The following is a 22,244-nucleotide window of genomic DNA, read 5'->3' on the forward strand; positions in this document are numbered from 1 at the left end:
AAAAAGGCATTGAGTACCTCGGCTTTACCAACATCCTCCGTCACTAGGTTGCCTCCCTCATTCTCTAAGGGGCCTACACTTTCCCTAATCTTCCTCTTGTTGGCAACATGCCTGTAGAAACCCTTCTTGTTCCCCTTCACGTCCCTTGCTAGCTGCAATTCCAATTGCGCTTTGGCTTTCCTGATTTCATTCCTGCATGTTCGAGCAGCGTTTTTATAATCCTCCCTAGTCATCTGACCAAGCTTCCACTTCTTGTAAGCATCTTTTTTGTGTTTAAGTTCGCCAAAGACTTCTTTGTTAAGCCAAGCTGGACGCCTACCATATTTACTATTCTTTCTGCACATCGGGATGGTTTGCTCCTGTGCCCTCAATAAGGTCTCTTTAAAATACAGCCAGCTCTCTTGAGTTCCTTTCCCCCTCATATTAGCCTCCCAGGGAATCCTGCCCATCAGTTCCCTGAGGGAGCCAAAGTCCGCTTTTCTGAAGTCCATGGTCCGTATCCTGCTGTTCTCCTTTCTTCCTTTTGTCAGGATCCTGAACTCGACCATCTCATGGTCACTGCTGCCTAGGTTGCCACCCACTTCTACTTCCCCTACCAAATCTTCCCTGTTTGTGAGCAGCAGGTCAAGAGAAGCACGGCCCCTCATTGGTTGTTCCAGCACTTGCACCAGGAAATTGTCTGCAACACTCTCCAAAAACTTCCTGGATTGTTTGTGCTCTGCTGTATTGCTCTTCCAGCAGATGTCAGGGTGGTTGAAGTCCCCCATGAGAATCAGGTCCTGTGAACTGGAAACTTTCCCCAGTTGAGTAAAGAAAGCCTCATCTACCTCATTCTCCTGGTCTGGTGGTCTGTAACAGACACCCACCACGACATCACGCTTATTGTTCTTGCTTCTAAGCTTAATCCAGACACTCAACTGACTTATCTCCAGTTTCATACTGGAGCTCAGAGCAGTCATAGTGCTCTCTTACATACAGTGCAACTCCTCCACCCTTTCGGCCCTGCCTGTCCTTCCTGAACAGTTTATACCCATCCATGACAGTGCTTCAATCTTCCCAGGTATTGAAATTAAAATGACTACTCTGTAATTTCCTGAGTTGTCCGTATTCTCAAGTCATGTGCTCCAGCCCCCAACAATCATTTTTGTTGCCCTGTGCTGGACTCTCTCCTATTTGTCCATATCCTTTCTGTAGTGGGGGGCCCAAAACCGGACACTACTCCAACTGTGGTGTCACCACTGTGGATAAAGGGGAATAATCATTTCCCTCAATCTGCTGGCAATGCTCCTACTACTGCAGCAATAAGGGCACATTCTTGACTCATATCCAGCTTCTTGTCCACTGTAATCCCCAGTCCTTTTCTGCAAAACTCCTGCCTAGCCAGTTGGTCCCCAGTCTGTAGCAGTGCATGGGATTCTTCCATCCTAAGTGCAGGACTCTGCACTTGTCCTTGTTGAACCTCATCAGATTTCTTTTGGCCCAGTCCTCCGATTTGTCTAAATCGCTCTGTGTCTTATCCCTGCCTACCAGTGTATCTACCACTTCCCCCAGCTTAGTGTCATCTGCAAACTTGCTGAAGGTGCAATCCACCTCATCCTCCAGATCATTAATGAAGATGTTGAACAAAACTGGCCACAGGACCGATTTCTGGGGCTCTCCGCTTGTTACCGGTTGCCAACTAGACATTGAGACATTGATCATTACCCATAGAGCCCGATGATCTAGCCATCTTTCTGTTCACCTTATGCTCCATTCATCCAACCAACTCATATTTCTTTAATTTGCTGGCAAGAATATGTCAGAAGACCATATCAAAAGCTTTGGTAAAGTCAAGATATATCATGTCCACCGCTTTCCTCACATCCCCAGAGCCAGTCATCTAATCATAGAACACAATCAGGTTCATCAGACATGACTTGTCCTTGGTGAATCCATGCTGATCTTCCTGATCACCTACCTCTCTTCCAAGTGCCTGAAAATGGATTCCTTGAGGACCTGCTCCATGATTTTTCCGTGGACTGAGGTGAGGCTGACTAGTCGGAAGTTCCTCGGATCCTGCTTCTTGCCTTTTTTGAAGATGGGCACTATATTTGACTTCTTCTAATCGTCCAGGGCCACCCCATATCACCATGAGTTTTCAAAGATGATGGCCAGTGACTCTGCAATCACATCAGCCAACTCCCTCAGATACATTGCGTCCAGCCCCATGGATTTGTGCATATCTAGCTTTTAAAAATAGTCCTGAATCTGTTTTTTCACCACAGAGAACTGCTCACCTCTTCTCCATTCTGTGCTGCCCAGTGCAGTGCTCTGAGAGCTGACCTTGTCTCTGAAGACAGAGGCAAAAAAAGTATTGAGTACTTCAGCTTTTCCCACATCAGATGTCCCTTGCCTTCACCATTCAGTAAGGGGCCCACACTTTCGCTGACCACCAACTTGTTCCTAACATACTTGTGGAAACTCTTCTTGTTACCCTTCATGTCCCTGGCTAGGTGCAACTCCAATTGTGCTTTGGTCTTCCTGATTTCACTCCTTCGTGCTCAAGCAGTTTTTTTTAATACCCCTTCCTAGTCATCTGACCAAACTTCCACTTCTTGTAAGCTTCCTTTTTGTGTTTAAGCTCACCGAAGATTTCTTTAAGCCAAGCTGGTCGCCTCCCAATTTGCTATTCTTTCTGCACATTGGGATGGTTTGTTGCTGCACCCTCAGTAAGGTTCCTTTAAAATGCGGGAAGATCTCCTGGACTCCTTTCCCCCTCATATTAGCCTTCCAGGGGATCCTGCCCATCAGCTCTCTGAGGAAGTCTGCTTTTCTGAAGTCCAGGATCTGTATTCTTCTGTTCTCCTTTCTTCCTTTTGTCCAGATCCTGAACTCTACCATGTCATGGTCACTGCTGCCCAAGTTGCCACCCACTTCTATTTCCCCTATCAATTCTTCCGTGTTTGTGAGCAGCAGATCAAGAGGAGCACAGCCACTACGTGGTCCTCCAGCACTTACTCCAGGAAGTTGTCTGCAACACTTTCCGAAAACTTCCTGGATTGTCTATGCACTGCTGATTTGCTCTCCCATCAGATGTCAGGATGATTGAAGTCCCCCATGAGAACTAGGTTCTCATTCCATCAGACCTTATCATCCCTGCAGAGATCCATCACAGAGCCGATATTCCATCTTTTGGGTGTAGGGGAATGCCTTTCTATGAACACAGGCTCTCCGCGAAGGACAGTCCTAAATGCCCCAAAAAAACAAAAACAAGAACAAATTCCAGAAGAGGCATGAGCCTGGCATTTTTAACAGGCACCTTCCTTTTGCTCTGGAAACCAGGTGCTCTTCCACACATTTTCCTGATCCCAAGTAAGACAGATGGGGATTGTGCTAGGCAAGTCCAGGTGATCCTGATACAGAAGATGACTCCCATCTACCAGAAGGACATCTTTGTCTAAATGAAAAAGGAACTCAATATGGAGGGCCCAGTGTAGTGTGGACCCCATGCAGGCTTGGGTACCGAAGATCCTCAAGTATTTGCTGCCTCTGATATACTCTAGACTATTTTCCACTACCTTCAAGGTCTACCTAGCATCACTCTGAAGATGTTCTTCTTAGATGGTATCACTTCAGCCAGGAGAGTGTGAGTGTCAACCACTTGTGGCTGATCCTCCCTACATGATGTTTCATAGGGACGCTGTGGTGCTGAAACCTCACCCTAAGTTGATCCCTCAAGTCTCAGAATTTCATATTTATAGTTAATCTGCCTGTCTTCTTCACGAAACTCCACTCTTCATGTGGAGAGACATTTAATGCTGTGGGAACGTCTGTTTTATGTCGTTTTACTACAGCAACAGAACCAAGCTGTTCAGATTTTTGTCCCCAGTTATTTTTGGCTACAGTTAGGGCCATTCTAAAGGCTGTGCTATCACATCACAAAGAATATCTTAACTAGGTAATGCAATGTATCTCATTGTTACCAGTTGACTCTGTACCTATCCCAGCGAACATCAAGACTTACTCTACTAGAGCTCAAGGAACATTCTCCACCTGCTTCAGAGATCTCCAATTTCCACTGCAAGGCAGTGACATGGAGCAACCTCCTGACTTTTTGTCAAGCATTAGTTGCTAGAGCAGATGCCAGGTTTTGGAGAGCAGTGCTACAATCCTTGTTTGACTAATGCAGCTGATACTCCTTCCACCATCCAGAAGAGTGCATGCCAATCACCTACCCTGGGGCTGGGGGGCTGGATCCACACTGAAATACACAGAGTGTGGTAGTTATTCTACTGTACCTAAAATGCTTCAATGTTGATGTAATCTGTGAATCCTATAATCCCACCTCTGTCCTTGTTTTAGGAGTCCTCCACTAACACGGTCTTTGAATTGCATGGGAACTGAGGGAGGGTTGTGTTACCCTTTATGCTATTGCATGGGAGCATGAGAAAGCTGAGTGCATGAATCTCCTGTGCACTAGGCACATGCAGTCTTACAGTGGGATCCACAAGTTCTTCAACATTTCAAAGAACCACAGTTACTTCAAGGTAAATAGCCATTCTCTCTGAGGTGTGAACTGGCCTTATTCATCTCAATGGAGTGTTAACTCTGAAAGATGACAGTTTAAGAATCTACATTAATTTCACTGACCATTTGAGACACAGCCACGTTAATGTCCTTATCCCACAATCCCAAACCACACCCCACATTTTATCTGCTACTAAAAACCCTAGCTATACCTACTCTTCTGCCAAGACCACCATTTTCCCCTCTGAGAACTTCTGTTTAGTTGTGTTGCAACTCAAATTTTTCTAGGCATATAGAAGATGAAGAAACTGTGTAAACCTATTTAATTAATACAAAATAAATAGTGCAAGGGCTATAACAGGGACATTTCTTTTTTCATTTAATTCATTAAAATCCTGTAATTGAAGCTGCCTGATGGTTTCATAAACCTGGAGACCTAGCTGCAGAACTTAGGGCCAGCTTTCTAATGAGCAACATCATAATATCCCAACATAGCAAAATAGAAATGAAGCATTCAAGAATGATCATAATGTAGTTGAAAGGTGTTAAACATGTTTTCTGATGGTATAATGCCAAAAGAATATAATTTGTTGCCTCTTTCCTTAGTTAGATTTAATATTTAATCTTTCTTAAAATTCTCTTAATGTTTGTGGTGTTTTTTTTGTTTTTGTTATATAGGATTCACATGATGCTTTACTGGAATTTGGGAATAATAACCTCCAAATATTGGTTGACATTACTAGGGAAGGAGTGTGGAAAAATCCAGTTCTTCTTAAGATTCTATCACAGCAGCCAGTAGAAGGAGAAGAAGGTAAGAACTGAGATTCTGAAAACTAGATTTATAACAGAGTGTTCAATAAACTGTTGGTAAACTTACTGTTTTGGTGGGTGGGGTGGGGGTGGGGGGTGGTACTTGTCAACCCTGATTTGAATTTCTCATTTATTACAGAATTTGGCAGTATTTCAGTTGGAGCTGTGTGATGCTAGCCATGTGATAAACTGCATTTATCATGAAATTGTCTCACTGGCACGCTTTCCATTAATCATCATCACTAATGCATCTCCACTCCAGATCATTTGTATCATAGTAAAATTTGAGTACTTTGAAAGAACCAATATTTAAAAAAAAAAAAAAAAAAAAAAGTGACCGAAAAATGTTTCATTCTTTTCCCGCCAATGTGGAACTAATGACAACTAAGAGAAAGTAAGGGCTAAAAGGAATGGGTATCTCAGTTTGTATCTGTGCATTATTGGTTATGGCTAAGGTTACAATTTTGTCATATCACAGTGGTCATGGAAACCATGAGTTTGAATAAAGTCCATGAAATACCCCCAATTCAAGTAGTGTTGGAACCTAATGCACAGGGTCACAAGACCACTCAAGTTTGGTGCATCCACTCTTCTATAGATCGATACTGAGGGGCGGAGGGCCAAATTTGACTGGTGATGTGCCGAACTTGAATGGTATTGAGACCCTGTGCGCTAGATTGCAATGCCAATCAAATATGGCCCTTTGATTCCATGTATGGAAGTGTGGAAACATCAAACCTGTGTGATATTGTGACCGCACGGGCCAGGTCCCAATGCCTGGAGCAGGGAGCTAGACCCCACATAATGGGACAAGAGCCATCGCTGGGGGCGCAGATTTGCACTCCAAACAACTCCTCACATGGGGCCCCCTGCTCCCCACATTTCCATAAGTTTTTTTCCTCCTCACCTCTGCTGTGAGATTTATTAAAAATTGATGACAGAATCATAGCTCTACTTATGACCAATTTTTTATGAACACCAATTTCATTCTCAACTCATTCTCATTCAGACTGCTTAGAAAGCTACAATACATTTGCTTAGGATGTAGGATTTTGATGCATTTAACATGCTGAATTGTGATTGCAAGCAGATAAATGCATAATGCTATTTATCTACTATAGGCTGGCACATGGGCAAACAGATACAATCCAGAGGGTCCAATGGGAAGTTTATTGAAAAAATGTTTTTTAGCCTTTATGCATTGCAGTTTGTACTACTTTTTTATTTGATTTCTTTCTCCTTCCTTCAACTTGCCTGATTACAATTTTTTGTCCAGGTGCATGGCTTGACTCAGGCAACTACTATGTACTGTATAGGGTATAACATATAAGGACGTATCAGGCACCTTCAGGATAGCTGGGAAGAGGGGTAGAGAGGAAGCAAGACTTGAGAAATATGAGGCATTAGACTGGAAGGAATGGAGTGGAACATGGCAGCTTCCACTTGTGCAATGGAAACAGAGTGGAGAATGCCAGAGGAAAGGAGCAAAGGATGGGGAGGCAGCAGATACTTCCACTCACATGATACCTGCTCTTTCTCAAATGCTAACAGCATTGCTCATGAGAACTTGGAAAAGTCGTTTCCCTGCCCAATCTTGCCTAATTTGCCCATTGTCACAATATTTTACTATAAAAGTAACACCGGCAGAAAGTCATCGCCCACTTCTTTTCTGCCTGATTCACAAAACTAGTCCTGCTGCTGTCTCTGTAACCATATGAGGATCTTGGGTTGTTCTGCAGAGTTCCCACCAAGGATACAGTGTATGAATGAGCTCAACTGGCCCTAGATAGTTTCTCCCATACCAGTGCCCAAATAGCAGCCTTGGGCCAGCTGGTAGTACACTGTAGGATGTTTTCTCTTGAGCATGGTAGCCTAACATAATATTTTGCAGAAATGTTATAAAGGCAGGCAAAATGGGAGTAGCTGTGGGTCTTGCTTTCGGAGATAACTGATTTGACGAGCTGTAGAACTAGTCTACTTGTCAGGTCTCTGTGTAGGCTGTAACTCTAGGCTTTTGGGTCTTTGACCAGGCAAGGTGTTTGGTCTGTTTGCTGCATTTCTGTGGGGGTCCTGCTGACTGGGTTCTCAGGCCCTTTGATCAGGCAGGGTGTTTGATCACTCCATGACTGTGCTGACCAGCTTACAAAGCAAAAATCTGAATGGGCACACAGAAGCAGACTAACCAGGATTTCAGGTGTTTTCTTTCTAGGTACGTTTCTACAACAGCAACAATGGACAGCAATAGAAAACTTACTTATCTGTGCAGTATCTGGAGTCTGATGTCTATTCCACTATAGGTGTGCTGGTGCTCTATGCAGTGGAGACCAGGTAACATTTGCTGGCAGTGCCTGTTTGGTCCATACATGAACCCTAGAACTATCTCATGCACTGCATTGGTAGTATAAAGTGCAGCGTAGGACCAGCTGCCATCGCAGTACAGGAATACAAGGCAAAGGATAGTGGAATACACTTAGGGACAAGACATGTAACTCCAACATCCATCCAAAGAGGATGCCAAAAAAAGTAAGGAGGGTGGATTTGGGTGACAAATCCATCCTTATCTTGAATCAAGAGGTTCAGTTTTAAAGGTAGACAAACAGGCAAGGTGGACAGACAACAGGAGAAGCTCTGAGAACGAACACTGTCTTGGCCATATAGGAGTCACAAGAGTATCTCTTGGCTCATCGCGTTTGACTTTTATCAGAATCCTTGGAAGTAGAGGAATTGGTGCTACTTGACCTGCTGCTCACAAACGGGGGAGATTTGGTAGGGGAAGTAGAAGTGGGTGGCAACCTAGGCAGCAGTGACCATGAGATGGCCAAGTTCAGGATCCTGACAAAGGAAGAAAGGAGAATAGCAGCATCTGGACCCTGGATTTCAGAAAAGCAGACTGACTTCCTAAGGGAGATGATGGGCAGGATCCCCTCGGAAGCTAATATGAGGGGAAAAGGAGTCCAAGAGAGCTGGCTGTATTTTAAAGACATCTTATTGAGGGCGCAGGAACAAACCATCCCGATGTGCAGAAAGAATATCAAATATGGCAGGTGACCAGTTTGGCTTAACAAAGAAGTCTTCGGTGAGCTTAAACACAAAAAAGATGCTTACAAGAAGTGGAAGCTTGGTCAGATGACTACGGAGGAGTATAAAAATACTGCTTGAGTATGCAGGAATGAAATCAGGAAGGCCAAAGCGCAATTGGAGTTGCAGCTAGCAAGTGACATGAAGGGTAACGAGAGGTTTCTACAGGTATGTTAGTAACAAGTAGGTGGTCAGGGAAAGTGTGGGCCCGTTACAGAATGGGGAAACAACTAGTCAGGGTGCTGAGGGAGTTGACTTACGTGATTGCAGAGCCATTGGCCATTATCTTTGAAATTTTGTGTCGATAAGGGAGGTCCCGGATGATTGGGAACAGCAGATATAGTGCCCATCTTGAAAAAAGGGAAGAAGGAGGAACTGGGGGAACTACAGACTGGTCAGCCTCACCTCAATCCCCAGAAAAACCATGGAGCAGGTCATCAAGGAATCTATTTTGAGGCACTTGGAAGAGAGGAAGGTGATCAGGAACAGTCAGCGTGGATTCACCAAGGGAAAGTCATTTCTGACTGACCTAATTGCTTTCTATGATGAGGTGACTGGCTCTGTGGATGTGGAGAAAGCAGTGGATGTGATATGGCTTGACTTTAACAAAGCTTTTGGTACGGTCTCCCACAGTATTCTTATCAGCAAGTTAAAGTATGGGTTGGATGAATGGACTCTAAGATGGACAGAAAGCTGGCTAGATCATTGGGCTCAATGGGTAGTGATCAATGGCTCAATGTCTAGTTGGCAGCCAATAACAAGCGAAGGTTCCCCAGGGGTCAGTGCTGGGGCCGTTTTTGTTCAACATCTGCATTAATTATCTGGATAATGGTGTGGATTGCACCCTCAGCGAGTTTGCAGATGACACTAAACTGGGGGGAGTGGTAGATACACTGGCAGGCAAGGATAGGATACAGAGTAACTTAGACAAATTGGAGGATTGGGCCAAAAGAAATCTGATGAGCTTCAACAAGGACAAGTGCAGAGTCCTGCACTTATGATGGAAGAACCTCTTGCACTGCTACAGGCTGGGGACTGACGGGCTAGGCAGCAGTTCTGCAGAAAAGGACCTGACGGTTACAGGGGACAAGAAGCTGGATATGAGTCAACAATGTGCCCTTATTGCCAAGAAGGCTAACAGCATATGGGGCTGCAATAGTAGGAGCATTGCCAACACATCGAGGGAAGTGATTATTCCCCTCTATTTGGCACTGGAGTGGTCTCGTTTGTGTCCAGTTTTGGGCCCCCCTCTACAGAAAGGATGTGGACAAATAGGAGAGTCCAGCGGAGGGCAACACAATGATTAGGGGGCTGTAGCACAACTTATGAGAGACTGAGGAGACTAGGCTTGTTTAGTCTGCAGAAGAAAAAAATGAGGTGGGCTTTACTATCTGAAAGGGGGTTCCAGAGAATATGGAGCTAGGCTGTTTTCATTGGTGGTAGATGACAGAGCTAGGAACAGTGATCTCAAGTTGCAGTGGGGTAGGTCTAGGTTAGATATTAGGAAAAGCTTTTTCACTAGGAGGGTGGTAAAGCACTGGAATAGGTTACCTCAGGAGGTGGCGTTTCCATTTTTAGAGGTTTTTAAGGCCTGGCTTGACAAAGCCTTGGCTGGAATGATTTAGTTGGGGTTGGTCCTGCTTTGAGCAGGGGGTTGGACTAGATGACCTCCTGAAGTCCCTTCAACCCTAATCTTGTATGTTTCTATGGTGGAAACATTAATATTCCTGACCAATGAATTAGAAACAGTTCACTAGGTGTGTTCTGCACACATGGTAGGTGAGCCACTGATGGTGTATACATCATTGGATTACCCATATTCCAGAGCTTTACTGCTTCTGTGCATAACAGGGAAGATTGTACTCCCCTTTGCTTGTTTATGAAACAATGATTCTTGCTGAGTCCAAGTACACCGAGTTAAATAACCATTTATGTGGGCTCCTTAGTCCAACAACAATATATCTGCGACTGTCTTCATTGACAAAGGAGTGAAGGAGTCAATCCTACACAACTTGTCTTTCCACCAGTTGAAACAAGAACCTTCTGAGGAACTGAAATCAGATAATCTACTTGAGGTATAAGATATCCTCAGCCAGGACTGAAGAGAACAAAAATGGAGTCCTGTATGTGGTGCCACAATGCTGCATGATCCAGAGGATAGATACAAGGCCTTACTGAAATTTGGGGATTGAAATGAAGTTAATTGATTAGGGGGAACATGATTTGGAATCTTTTGTGAGGTAAGCGTATGGCTGTCCTGGAGTCGAATTTCAATCTGATAAACTCCAATGAATGTGCTGCCTCTACTGCCAGGAATTTTGTGACTATTATTGTTGCCATAGAAAGTACGAAGGGCAAAATCTTGTATTAGTAATGGTTGGGCCTCAATGCAAGTCTTAGTTTTTTCCTGGGGACAGGATGTATGGCCACATGCATCCTGCAACTTGAGAGCCATGGACCAATCTTGGGTTTGAAAAAATGGAATGAGTGAGGCAGAGGTTACCTTTCTGAACTTGTGAAAGCGTATGCATTTGCTGAGCTTCCTCATGTCTAGAATAAGATGAAGACACCCCCCCCCCCCCCTTTCTTCATCAGAATGAAAATAATGGGAATAGAAGCCTCTTCCCCAAACTCTGGTGGAACCTCTTATATTGTCCCTGGATGAAGGAATGAGGCCATATCTTGTAACTGTGTCCCTTCTCATGAGTCCCTGAAAAGAGATGTAGTAGCCATGGGCAATGGTCTTTAGCATCCATTTCCCCAATGTTACAATAGACCACATCCAGTGGAATGGTGCAAGGTGGCGTCCAAAGGACCTGCCTGGATCTGATGTGTTTCCTGACAATCGCGTCATATTTGCTGATGTGTTGTAAGAGTGAGGTGTGTTATCAAAACAATAAAGGCTGATGTTTTCTGTTTTACCGCTTTCTGTTTTTGGCATAGTACTCAGGTTGCTTCAACTAGAGTTGATGGCAGCATAGCTTGCAGTGTAGGTCGGAGGTGTTAATCCTCAGGGAGCCCAGGGTGGCTTGTATGTCTAAATGAGCACAGAGCACTGTCTGCAATCTTGCTAAACAGCTCCAGGCCGTCAATGGGCAAATCCTCAATCACGGCATATCGCAGTCTGGATACTAAATAACGACGAGCAAAGCATTGTAGCTCCAGGCAACACAGTGGCCAGAGATCTGGCTGCAGTGCTGGAGGTTGCTATCACTGCCTGTAAGGTTGTCTTGGCCACCAAGTGGCCTTCCTTAAGTATGTTCTTAAACTACTCCTTTGTCACACAGGATCTTTGGAGAAGAAGTGGGTCACTCTGTCCAAGGTTAGAAAGAAAGACACAGTAGATTCCATTTATTAGCAATCCGTTGATTGAAAGCAAAAAGTTGCTATTATCCAATAGTTACTAGTAAGCGGAAAGCAACCCTGCAAACTTGTCTGAGGGAAAGGCATCAGAGGGGAGGTGTATTGTACCCTGGATATGGGGATATTCCTTAGGGAGCAAAGGTGCTGGCGTCCCACTGAGCTGCATGGTACCTCTCCCTGAGCTCTTTGGAGGTCAAGGCTCAGCAAGTCCCAGTGTTTCCTTTGTTGTGCATTTTCCCGGCAGGGCGCAGCCCAGAAATAGAAGGGAAAGGTACCATGTAGTTCTGACATCTGGGCTGCAGCTCCCTGCTGCTGCTCTGCCTACATCCTCCCCTCCGAGCCCACAACCCCTTACCTGTGATGTATTCCTTGGGTGCTAGCAAATTTTCAGGCTGCAGACTCAGAAGGAAGTGCTAAGATGTGTTGAGCATGGGCCGCAGAGATGTTTGTGGGACTGCAGCCAGAGAAGACATGATCCAGCACTTCCTACCCTGACTGCAGCCTCACAAACCTATTTCAGGGTGGCCTCTTTGGTCTATAAAAGATGCTAATAAATGGCATGCTGTTGCCAATATTCAAAACCCATTACCATTGACGCTAACAGGATGGGATTGGTTCCCAGCAATATGGTGTCCTGAACCAGAAGCTGTGAATATCAGGATTCTTACTAAGCAGGATCTACTGTACATGTACAGTAAGACCTGGTGATAAGATGGTGCTGAATCACTATATAGTATCAGAATGGACAAGTTTGGTGAGCCTGAGTGCTAGAATATTCTGGGAGCAGGGCCTCATAGCACTAGACTGGAAAATCACTGAAAAGGCCAAACTTGCCCTTGGCATCAGTATGTGTCACAAATGTTTGTCCAGATCCTGTGTAAGCAGTTATGTTGATGTGGAAGAACAATGGTCACAGTCAGCCAATGGCCAGTTTGCCTGGTGTGTACATGTGGAAGCGTGTAATGGCGAATCTGGGGCTAGCTGACCTGGGTCAACTGACCCTATAGAATGACGTGACATCAGGTGCCCGGAGGGGAGTAGTCCACGATAAGTGAATATCAGCCAATCCCTGCAGCCCCCTCCCAAATTATAAATTAATTGGAATATGCTACATATTTTGCTGACAAAGCATATTTTGGGGATGTGTGACTTCTTTGGGAAAAGGTTATAAGTATTGGGAAGACCACATGGTATCTATATCTAAGAGGGCCAGTGATGCTATTGAATAGAAGGATTAAGATCAGAGGGCCTCGGGGTAACCTAGACCCTGCTCCGAGGGACCATAGATCAGAGGGCCTTGGGGTAGCCAAGACAAGGGACTCAGAAAATAGACCAAGAACATGAGGGAACCTGAAGGAGGAAGAGACAGTCTTCACCTAGGAGTGGTAGCTATCCTGAAGGGCTTACCGATCAGGCTACTGTGCGGGCCCAGCATAGTTACTGAGGGTTTATGCTTGGGAAATTGAGGCTTACTAAGGAGAGCCATTGTATGGTCCTTTCTATTTGTCTGTGATGCCTACTTTTCAATAAACAAAAGCTCTGCGCTGAAGATACTGACTTTTGGCCTTCACTGGTATGGTTACTGGCTGCACAGCTGTGGGCACATGAATTGATCTGAACTGGTCCCCAGCTCAACACCTGGCACTTAGCTATGCACAGTTGTAAGCATACAGAGGAGTACAATTTTCTTCCAGAATGGTTGAGCCTTCGGCGTGCTCTTAATATTGGCAGTAAAAGAAAAATGCAAAGAGCCCAGGTGGCAGTGTGAACAGAAGTATTCAAAACCTGGAGGGACTTGGTATCACTCATTTAACTTTGCTTTGTTGTGGGTGTTGTTATAGCTGACATCTGCCACAAGAGCTTGGCCAGGTGGAGCAGTCCCTTACTCATGGGGAGGGCAATCCTGGCTGGATCAGGAGATGACAAGATGCCAAACAGCTTTTGAGATTTTCTCCAGTACAATCAATGTTTATTGTCAGTTTTGGCAATTCTCACAAGGAGTAGTGCTGAGAATCTTGCTTCATCAGGGTACAAAGATGTGATTCTTTGGCCGTGATATGGGACATTGGTGCTGCTCTGCCTGTGATCTAATTCTTCCCAGTACTCTGGCCTAGGTAGTCTGGCCAACAATGCCAATGAGGAGAGTAACTTCTTCCTCAAAGTATAGCAGAGACCAACTTCTTGATGCATTGATGACAGACCCCAGTTTCCATCAACAGGTCTCAACATCATATCATAGAATTATGGCTGACTTGTTTGGCATTGGCCAATGCAGTGCCATTCCGGGTGAGATGGCAGTGGCAGAGCCCTGTAGGGAAAGCCACCAAGTCTTTCCAGGGCACTGACCACTGATTGTAGATGAGACTGGTCTCTGCTCATAGATGGAAAGAATGGCAAGGTGACAGCAAGAAGGAATCTAGCCAATTCTTTCTGCATAACTTCTCTAAGATACAGCCTTTCTGATCCACCCAGCTAAAACTATTGTCTGAGCTCATCACCTCCTCGCATTTCAATTACTGAAATATCCTCCTTTCTGGCCTTTACAAATGCAGTCTTGGCCTCCTCATATCCATTCAGAATGCTGATGCAAAGATCATTTTCCTAGCCCCTCACTTTGACCATGTCACCCCTCTCCTTAAACACCTCCACTGGCTCTCTCTCTTCTCTTGTGTCAAACATAAGCTGCTTGTTTTCACTTTCAAGGCCTTTCATTCCTTACCCTATCCATCATCTCTCATTCACTATCAAGCTGTTGATGCTCATATCCAGTTGGCCCACGATGCCAGCCTCCACTGCCCACTTTAGTTTTCAAACAAGCACGTTTGTGCCATCTCTCATGCTGTCCCATGTGCTTGGGAGGTGCCCCTCATAAACATCTGGAAAGCTACCTCATCTTTAAATCCCTACTTAAAACTCTTCTTTGCCATGATGCTTAGAACAATTAGGCTGCTGGTGTTGAGAGACCACTGCCTGTCATGCAAACCAATATTGTCTCATTATGTCCTATTACTCACCTGTATCCACCTATTGTCCTGTAATCAGACCAAGTTCCTTGGGGCACATAACATCTTTTTGTTTGTGCTAGGTGCTGTGCAAAGACAAATGGGGTCTGTGAGTAGGGATCCTAATAGATAAATAAATAGCCCTCAACACAGGGGTTGGCAACCTGTGACTTGGAGCAGTGCGCAGCGCGCTGGCCTGAACCATGCTTGCGGATCGGAGCAGCAGCACCGCACCCTCCCCTCCACCGCCAACACAATCCCGCCCCTCCTCCACATGGGCCAAGCAGTGCCCCTGGCCGGGAACAGCACAGCCCCTGCAGGAATGGGCCCGCAGACCCACCACTGTTGCTGGGAATGGTCCCGCAGACACCTCCCCCTGCCGCCGCTGTGGCAGTAGGAGAGGACGGGGCAGGGGGGCGGGAGATTTGGCACGGCCCTTGTTGAAGGTTGCCGACCTGTCTTAACACCCTCATTGAAGGGGTGAGGCTGTTCATATTTATTAAAGACTTCCTTTAGTCATAATGTTTGCTCATCTAAGTCAAATAGGTATTAAAACAAAACAAAAACTTTAGTTTTAAGACAGTCTGTCTGAAACTTCATTCCCCTCTTAACAGCTCAGCTTCATTCTTTTGCCTCTTGCAATACGACCATTGCACTAGTTCAGCCATCAGGCGGCTTCCAGTCTAGGTATGATCCAATTACGAACGTAAACAAACAAATTATATTCAGGCTTTCTATATACATCCCCGCAAGCAGTGTTTCTCAAGCTTTTTGATATGAGGGATGTGCTTGCTGCCTTCCTAAACTGTGTCAGGGAGATCTCAGGGATGGGTGCTGGTCTACGGACTGGTCTTTGAGAAACACTGTCCTAAAGGAGCAAATAAGCACGTGTGCACTTATTCTTACCCTTTGCATGTAATCTTTAAAATTCTCTCTGCCTGCAGTGAACGCATTGTTCAGAAGAGGTGAAGAGTTATGCAAGTCAAACCACAGAACTTTTGAGGAGAGAGAGAAAACATTTCATAAAGCAAGTACCACAGTCTGGCAATCACTTTTGTGGGCAAAATCATATTTTGTTCTGCCCCCAAATAATCTCTTGCAGTCTCTCTAGTCTTGGAGTCAAATTTTCTGCCAGTTTTTTCCTTCCCCTGACTAGGACTCTCCCAAAGAGAATATCACCCAAGGTTCTGGTGGCCTGTGTTAATAACCTGTGGTGTTTAGTTTGAAATGCATCAATCATCCTGTGGCCCTCCCACCACCGCTTCATTGATCACATTAAAGTATCATCCATGGCCTTTCCTTATGCTCCATGTTATGACAGAAATGTCATGTTCTTACCATTGTTAATCCTTTGGTAAAGCAGCCCACTTTAATAGCCATTAGAATTAGAAACTGAAATAAATTTTGTCCCATTCCTTGGTATTTCACATGATGGCTGAAGCTTTGCTAGGTTTGTTAGCACTAACATGTCTTTGTGACTGTAATGACAACTGCTGCTGTATGGACATACATTTGAGCTGGGTGGGTATGGTCAGACTTAATTCACTGTGGTGGAACATCATACAGAAAGAGGAGAAGCAGAGAGGACCTATTCATGGATATGTACAGAAATGTGAATAGGGAATATGGTTGAATTTGCCAGTTAGTTGAACACACAATGAGAATCATAGTTCAAAGGCAGTGAGTGTCACAGATGTGGTTGGACTCCCACTGCCAGAAGCCCACCAGATTGTTAATGGGACCCAAAGGCTGAATTTCTGGGTGTTCTAGGTCTCCAAGAGCCTGGACAGAGTCCAGTCACAGCTCACTGTCTTGGGGTCCATAGATACACTTTTGTCTAGGACTCTCTCTTCAGAGCTGCAACCATGTGGCCCAGCAGCCTCATCTCTGAGCTCAATGTTGACGCCTCAGACGTCCCTGTAATTTAAGCAGCCCTTCTTCCAGAATCTCACTTGAAGGTGTGAGCCTTCTGGTTTTCCTTTTCTAGGGACCACATGTAGCATGTAATACAGTCATTTTGCATAGACTCTAACACGGTATTGCTCTTACTTAAGCACAAGAAACACACAGAGGGCAGAGATGTAGAAAACAAACATCCTGAACACACTTCCTCTCTCTAGCTTACCTTTCCCTTGGGAATCCTTGGGATACCATCTGTGTCCCCCACCTCATCCTGCTCCTGCAGTAGCTCTCAGTAGCTTAAGCTGATGAAAAATTCCTTATAACTTTCCAGTCTCTTCTATCAGGTGACTCCTGGTCAGCTTCAGTAGGAGGCCCAGAGTCCCACCAGGTGGCTTCATTGTCAGGCAGCCTTTCACAGACAAACCAGTTCTCCAGGGTAGAAGCCAATCTGTTGTCTAGGATGTTTGTAGTTCAGTAGAGAACTTTCCAAATTTAACAAACCTCTATTGTCAGCCGTGTACCACCACCCTGTTGGAATTTCAGTTCATTCTGGAGGTAAAGAGTAAATAAATAAGCTAAAGAACCCCATATCCAAAAGGGAGCCTGTAGTCTGTCGGATACATATAAAGAGCCCCCATTATTAAATAGAATTCATAGACTGTGCAGGCAATTCCCGAAATCATCGCAGGCAGGATGAGCATTTTGAGCAATGAGTGATAAAACAGTATCTCTTTGGGATGATGACAAGGAAATCCTGCAGGTGGACTTCAGAAATGAGAGGGAAAAGCAAATGGGGGATACAGGTTCAGCTGGAAAAGTTCAGAGTAAGAAGGTAGAAATAAAATTGACGGTTTGGCTCAGTAATTTCCCCCATCTCTTGTGCCTGAAGTTCCTGCCCGATGATACAGCATCGGTCAGGACAACAGCAGTAAAACTTCGTAACAGCCTTCCTCTGACACCCCTTTCCACTGCAAGACCAGGGAAGAATTGTATATCCAAATGTGAGGCACTCTGTGTAGTTTGGGGCAATGCTGTTGATAATTATTTAACATGTATATGGCAGTGGCACGTAAAGGCCTCAGCTAGGGAGGTCCCTGTTGTCTACATACAGGAGTGGTACTCCACCTGCGGCATCTTATCTGCAAGTACAGTACACACCTATGTGCAGAGACAATGAAGGGGGAGGTGCCATGAATGTTACATTTTGAACTCAGTCTGCAGGTACTGTTGGAATACCCTCTCTTCTCTCAAGACTGCTTTTCCTTCGCTTCAGCAGAACCTTCCTTGCTGAACCAGAATTGAGCATTCATAACTAGCTTCCATTTTGAGGGAGAATAACTAGAGCTGGTAGTAGGGGACTATGGTAGCTTAATGTCTTCCAGTTTTCTCATGGACCTCTGGAAGGCTTCTGAAATATCCCAGAAGTCATTGCTGGGAACTGAGACAGGTACCCAAAGGCAGTGCAACAGCAATACTAGCTAAGCGCAAATATGGGTGCTAAGCAAAACTGCTACTGACCTGCAACTGAAACAGTATGACGAGCATGGACAAGCTATTGCACTGTTGGTACTCTACGCTAGTGCACTCCTACCAGTTTAGTTCTCTAGGGTAGACAAGGTTCATTCTTACTCTTATACAGCACTATTCTGTATTTGATACCCATACTGTGTATCACATCAGGGTAAGATAGAGAGTGGAAGAATCTCCATTTAACTGAAGCCCTTCTTTTTGCCTTTACTACTTTCTGCATTCCCAAGATGGGTCATATGCAGATGCAACTCTCAAAGGAGGAAAAAAGGTTGCTTACTAGTGCCTGAAGACTTTAATGTATGTTGCCTCTACTCAGCCACACTTGCTACATTTTTTCCCACAATTTCTTGGGGGTACTTCTTTAACACAGTGGTATCAAACATGGCCCCTGAGCCAAATAGTGCAATAGGTCATCCTTCTTCCAGGTCCTTCATGTGGAGCACTAGCAGCTGAAGGAAGGTAATTGGTCAGTACTGTAGATGTAAATCTTGGCCACACTGTTTCAAATTTGGATATATAAAGTGGAGACTCTAAATCCACAGGTAAGCATTTAAATAAGTAACATGATTTTTCAGAAGTGCTGAATGCCAACAAATCTTATTGAAGTTAATGAGAGCTTCATCAGCTTGGCATCTTTGAAAATCAGATCTTTTAGGTGCCTAATAAATATCACCTTTCTGCTAAACATTAGTATATTTTGGGGACATTATGAGTGTCACCCATTAAGGGAAGAACTCAGTGATGTGAACTGTAGATATTAGTACCATTCATGGAATATAAGTAGTCACAAATGGATTGCAGACCCCACCCCCCCACCCCCCCTCTTTTTAAGGAATCTTAGCTCAGGTACCAATCAGTATGTCTACACTGCAGCTGGGAGCGAGCATCCCAGCATGGGTAGCTAGACATGCAAGCTTTACTTGAGCACGCACACTAAAAATAGCAGTGTGGCTGCAGCAATGCAGGCCAGGGCTTAGGTTAGCCACCCGTGTATGTACCCAGGATGTTGCATGGGATTGTACTCAGGTGGCCAGCCTGAGACAGTGCTTGTGCCACTGCAGCCATGCTATTTTTAGCACATTAGCTTGAGCCACAGCCAGTGCATGTCTGTCTGCAATGTAGACATACCCAAAGAGTGGTTCCCAGAAAACAACTGTGATTGAGTAGTAGTTGATTAAAGGATAGAGTAAACTCTTATGCTGTATTGTTAGTTTTGTGATGATTTCTTTTTGGAGGAGCTGTTACAAAAAGCAGTTCTTCAGACTGTATACTGCTGGTGTGCTTTTGTTGTTTCTTTTTTACACTATTCAGCAGTGCCACCTGGTGATCGCTATTGTAACAGTATTAGGAGCCTAACTTGAGGGACTTAAGTTTGTGAACTTTGGCCTTAGAATATAACACACTGATCAATGGCCTAAAAGTTTTTTCTGAAGCAATAATTGTTAATGTGATGGGTTATACAAGTGTGGTACGTGATCATATTGATGATTTCTCTAGGCTTGCAGGGACAGCATTTGACTCCAGCCTTTAGTTTGTCTTCACTACATCAGAGATTAGGTCATCAATGTGTTCTTAGTACTGTACTTAAGCAGTCTTAACATCTGTTTTTGGTTTGCCAGTCAGAAAACACTGGTGAATGTTTCTCAGAAATAGTAAGAGTATGTTTTACCTTTGCCTTTTTTAGAGGGTCAGTGTTTCAGTAAAGACTATCTGAATAGCATTTATTCTGAATAAGCTTCAAAAGTCCTGTAGAGCATTTGTTCCTATGTTTTCATTCCAGGTAGTACTCTGTAATGAGATTCCCTCCACAATTCCCCAAAACATTTTGTTCTACTGGTCACCAGGAAGGGATCATCCATGGATTGCTAAAGAGTTGTGAGATTCTTTACCCCTACCCCTTGCTCCCTATAGATGTCTTGTATTATGCATCTGTCCAGATAGATGCTTGTACAGCTATTTATGAAAGTGTAATTCTGAAGTTAGAAGTAACATCCATAGCTTTATTTCAATACCAGATTTCTTCAAATAAATCAGAGGATGCTTTTTTATTCAGGAAACCAGGCAAACCAAGTACGATGTTTTAAACTACTTGTGTTCAAGCCAGAATAAAAATTGCTTCAACTCCAGAAGGGAAAGAAAAAGAACCCAGAATATTATTTTAAAAATCTCTTGATTTTGTTTTTAATACTTGGGGTTGATAATATTGTTAGCTCACTTCGTTGGGTGAGAGAGATGAGGGCTTTAGATACCAAAATTCGGTTGGGCTAGAATGTGAATACTTTTATACTTCTGCAGTCCTGTATATTTAGAATGCTTTTCATAGATTCATAGAGTAGAAGGTCAGAAGGGACCACTGTGATCATCCAATCTACCTCTTGTGTAACACAGGCCATAAAACTTCCCTAAATTAATTTCTGTTAGAACTCAAGTAGTGCTTTCCTTCTTTCAGAGTACCACAGAATTAATTTTAGTAAAGAACTTCTATATTTTGTCTTTTTTTTTTTTTTTTTGCTAGTGTTATAACTGGATTTTAAACACATTTAATCAAGTATGCTTTTATTTTGGCTAAATATATAGAGTTTCGTGTATTGTTTGAGATACTTAAGGCTTATCTTCACTAGGCTGCTCAGCTGGTGACACAGCCATCGATGCAGCAGCATTGATTGAGTGGGTCTGGTGAAGACTCGCTCAGTCAATTGCCGAGCACACTCCATTGACTCCATACTCCACCAGAACAAGAAGCACAAGCTACGTCGATGGGAGAGCGTCTCCCATTAACATAGCATAGGGAAGACAGTGCAAGGTACATCGACTTCAGTTACGTTACTTAAATAATGTAACTGGCATATCCTGCATCGACAGAGCTGCGCAGTGTAGACAAACCCTTAGTTTTCTAGTTATTAGAAAATCTACTAGTAGAAAACCTACTAGAAAATCTACTAGTTCTAATAGGTGCTGTAGAAATAAAATATATTAAACTTATCCAACTTAAAGTACAGGAAAACATGTAGATAGTCAATCTAGTCAATCAACAGAATTTTACCATGGGTGTCCTGGTCAAATAGAATATTCCATCTTCGAGTGATTGCTCATATCCATTCCAATATAGGTGTGTGCACGCCCTCAATGCATAGTTCCCAGAACTTTTTTCCCCTTAGCAGACCCCGTAGGGCCGGCTCTGGTGCCCCCTGGAGTGCCGTGCCCATGCCGCAGCACATGAGGCACTGCCAGCCCTACGCCCCCTCAGTCTCTTCCTTCCGCCCCTGACGGTCGGATGGAACTAGCACTTGCTCTCTGCAAGTACCATTCCCCTTCTTTGATCTCTTTGTTAGTCAAAGTACCTAGTTAGTTTAAGTAGTTGTGTTGTAGCTTAGGAAGAAGTCCCTGACGGACTTAAGGTGGCCGGGTTATGTCCCGGCCGCCTGGGTTTAAACCCCCCCCCCCCCCCCCCCAGTCTTTCCCCCCACTCGGTACCTTAAGTGCTTGGGGGGACAGCAGACGAGTAAGATATGCAAGGCTTTAAGCAGCGAGCAGAGCAGGGAGATCAGGTTTAAAGCCTTGCTCCTAGCTCAGCATTCCGCTCTGTGTCTGGGTCATCCTGCTCCCCCTCGGGGCGGAGCGCACCATCAGCACTGGATTCCACTTGGCATGGAGCAGCATCCCCGGTGCCGACACCGAGGAGAGCGCGTGGGTACGGGCAGGGTCGAGGACAGAGATGCACCCTCCGGATCTGCATTTCTGTGCAGGGGTCCACCCCCGACTCTTCGGAGTGGGAGAGTGCCCCTGCCAACGCAGAGGCTGGCAGCATGAGCCTTGTTGGCCGGCCTATGGTGCCTCCGTGTCGTGCCCCCTGCCCCCGCCAAGGGAGAAGGGGCTGGGGTCCCGGGGCAAGCCCGCATGGGTCCCTCCGAAGGACGGTGGAGATCCCCGGTACAGGGAGGAAGATCTCCCGCCAGGCGGCCACCAGGGGTAGAGCAAGGACGCTCCCCCAGCGGGTCGGCAGTGGGGCCCCTCCCGGCGGCAGCAGGGCTCTCCCGGCACCGGACCCCCAGG

At 44.9% G+C, this 22,244-nt stretch overlaps 1 protein-coding gene across 3 annotated transcripts in view; it reads left to right on the forward strand.

Moving 5' to 3' along the window:
• The window catches only part of RLF (RLF zinc finger), a 114,650-nt gene that overhangs the window by 59,066 nt on the left and 33,340 nt on the right, over positions 1 to 22,244 (forward strand). For 2 of the 3 annotated variants that reach the window (XM_067530812.1, XM_067530811.1), the window contains exon 4: positions 5,185 to 5,317. In XM_067530812.1, the coding sequence (XP_067386913.1) occupies positions 5,185 to 5,317 (133 nt within the window). Of the gene's footprint in view, positions 1 to 5,184; positions 5,318 to 5,455; positions 5,637 to 22,244 lie in introns of those variants that run through there. The other variant, XM_067530813.1, reaches the window with a different exon arrangement.

This window comes from Emydura macquarii, unplaced genomic scaffold (genome assembly GCF_026122565.2).
Source record: "Emydura macquarii macquarii isolate MOO-44397 ecotype Brisbane River unplaced genomic scaffold, CSIRO-AGI_Emac_v2 contig_3113, whole genome shotgun sequence".
In the NCBI taxonomy this organism is placed as follows: Eukaryota; Metazoa; Chordata; order Testudines; family Chelidae; genus Emydura; species Emydura macquarii.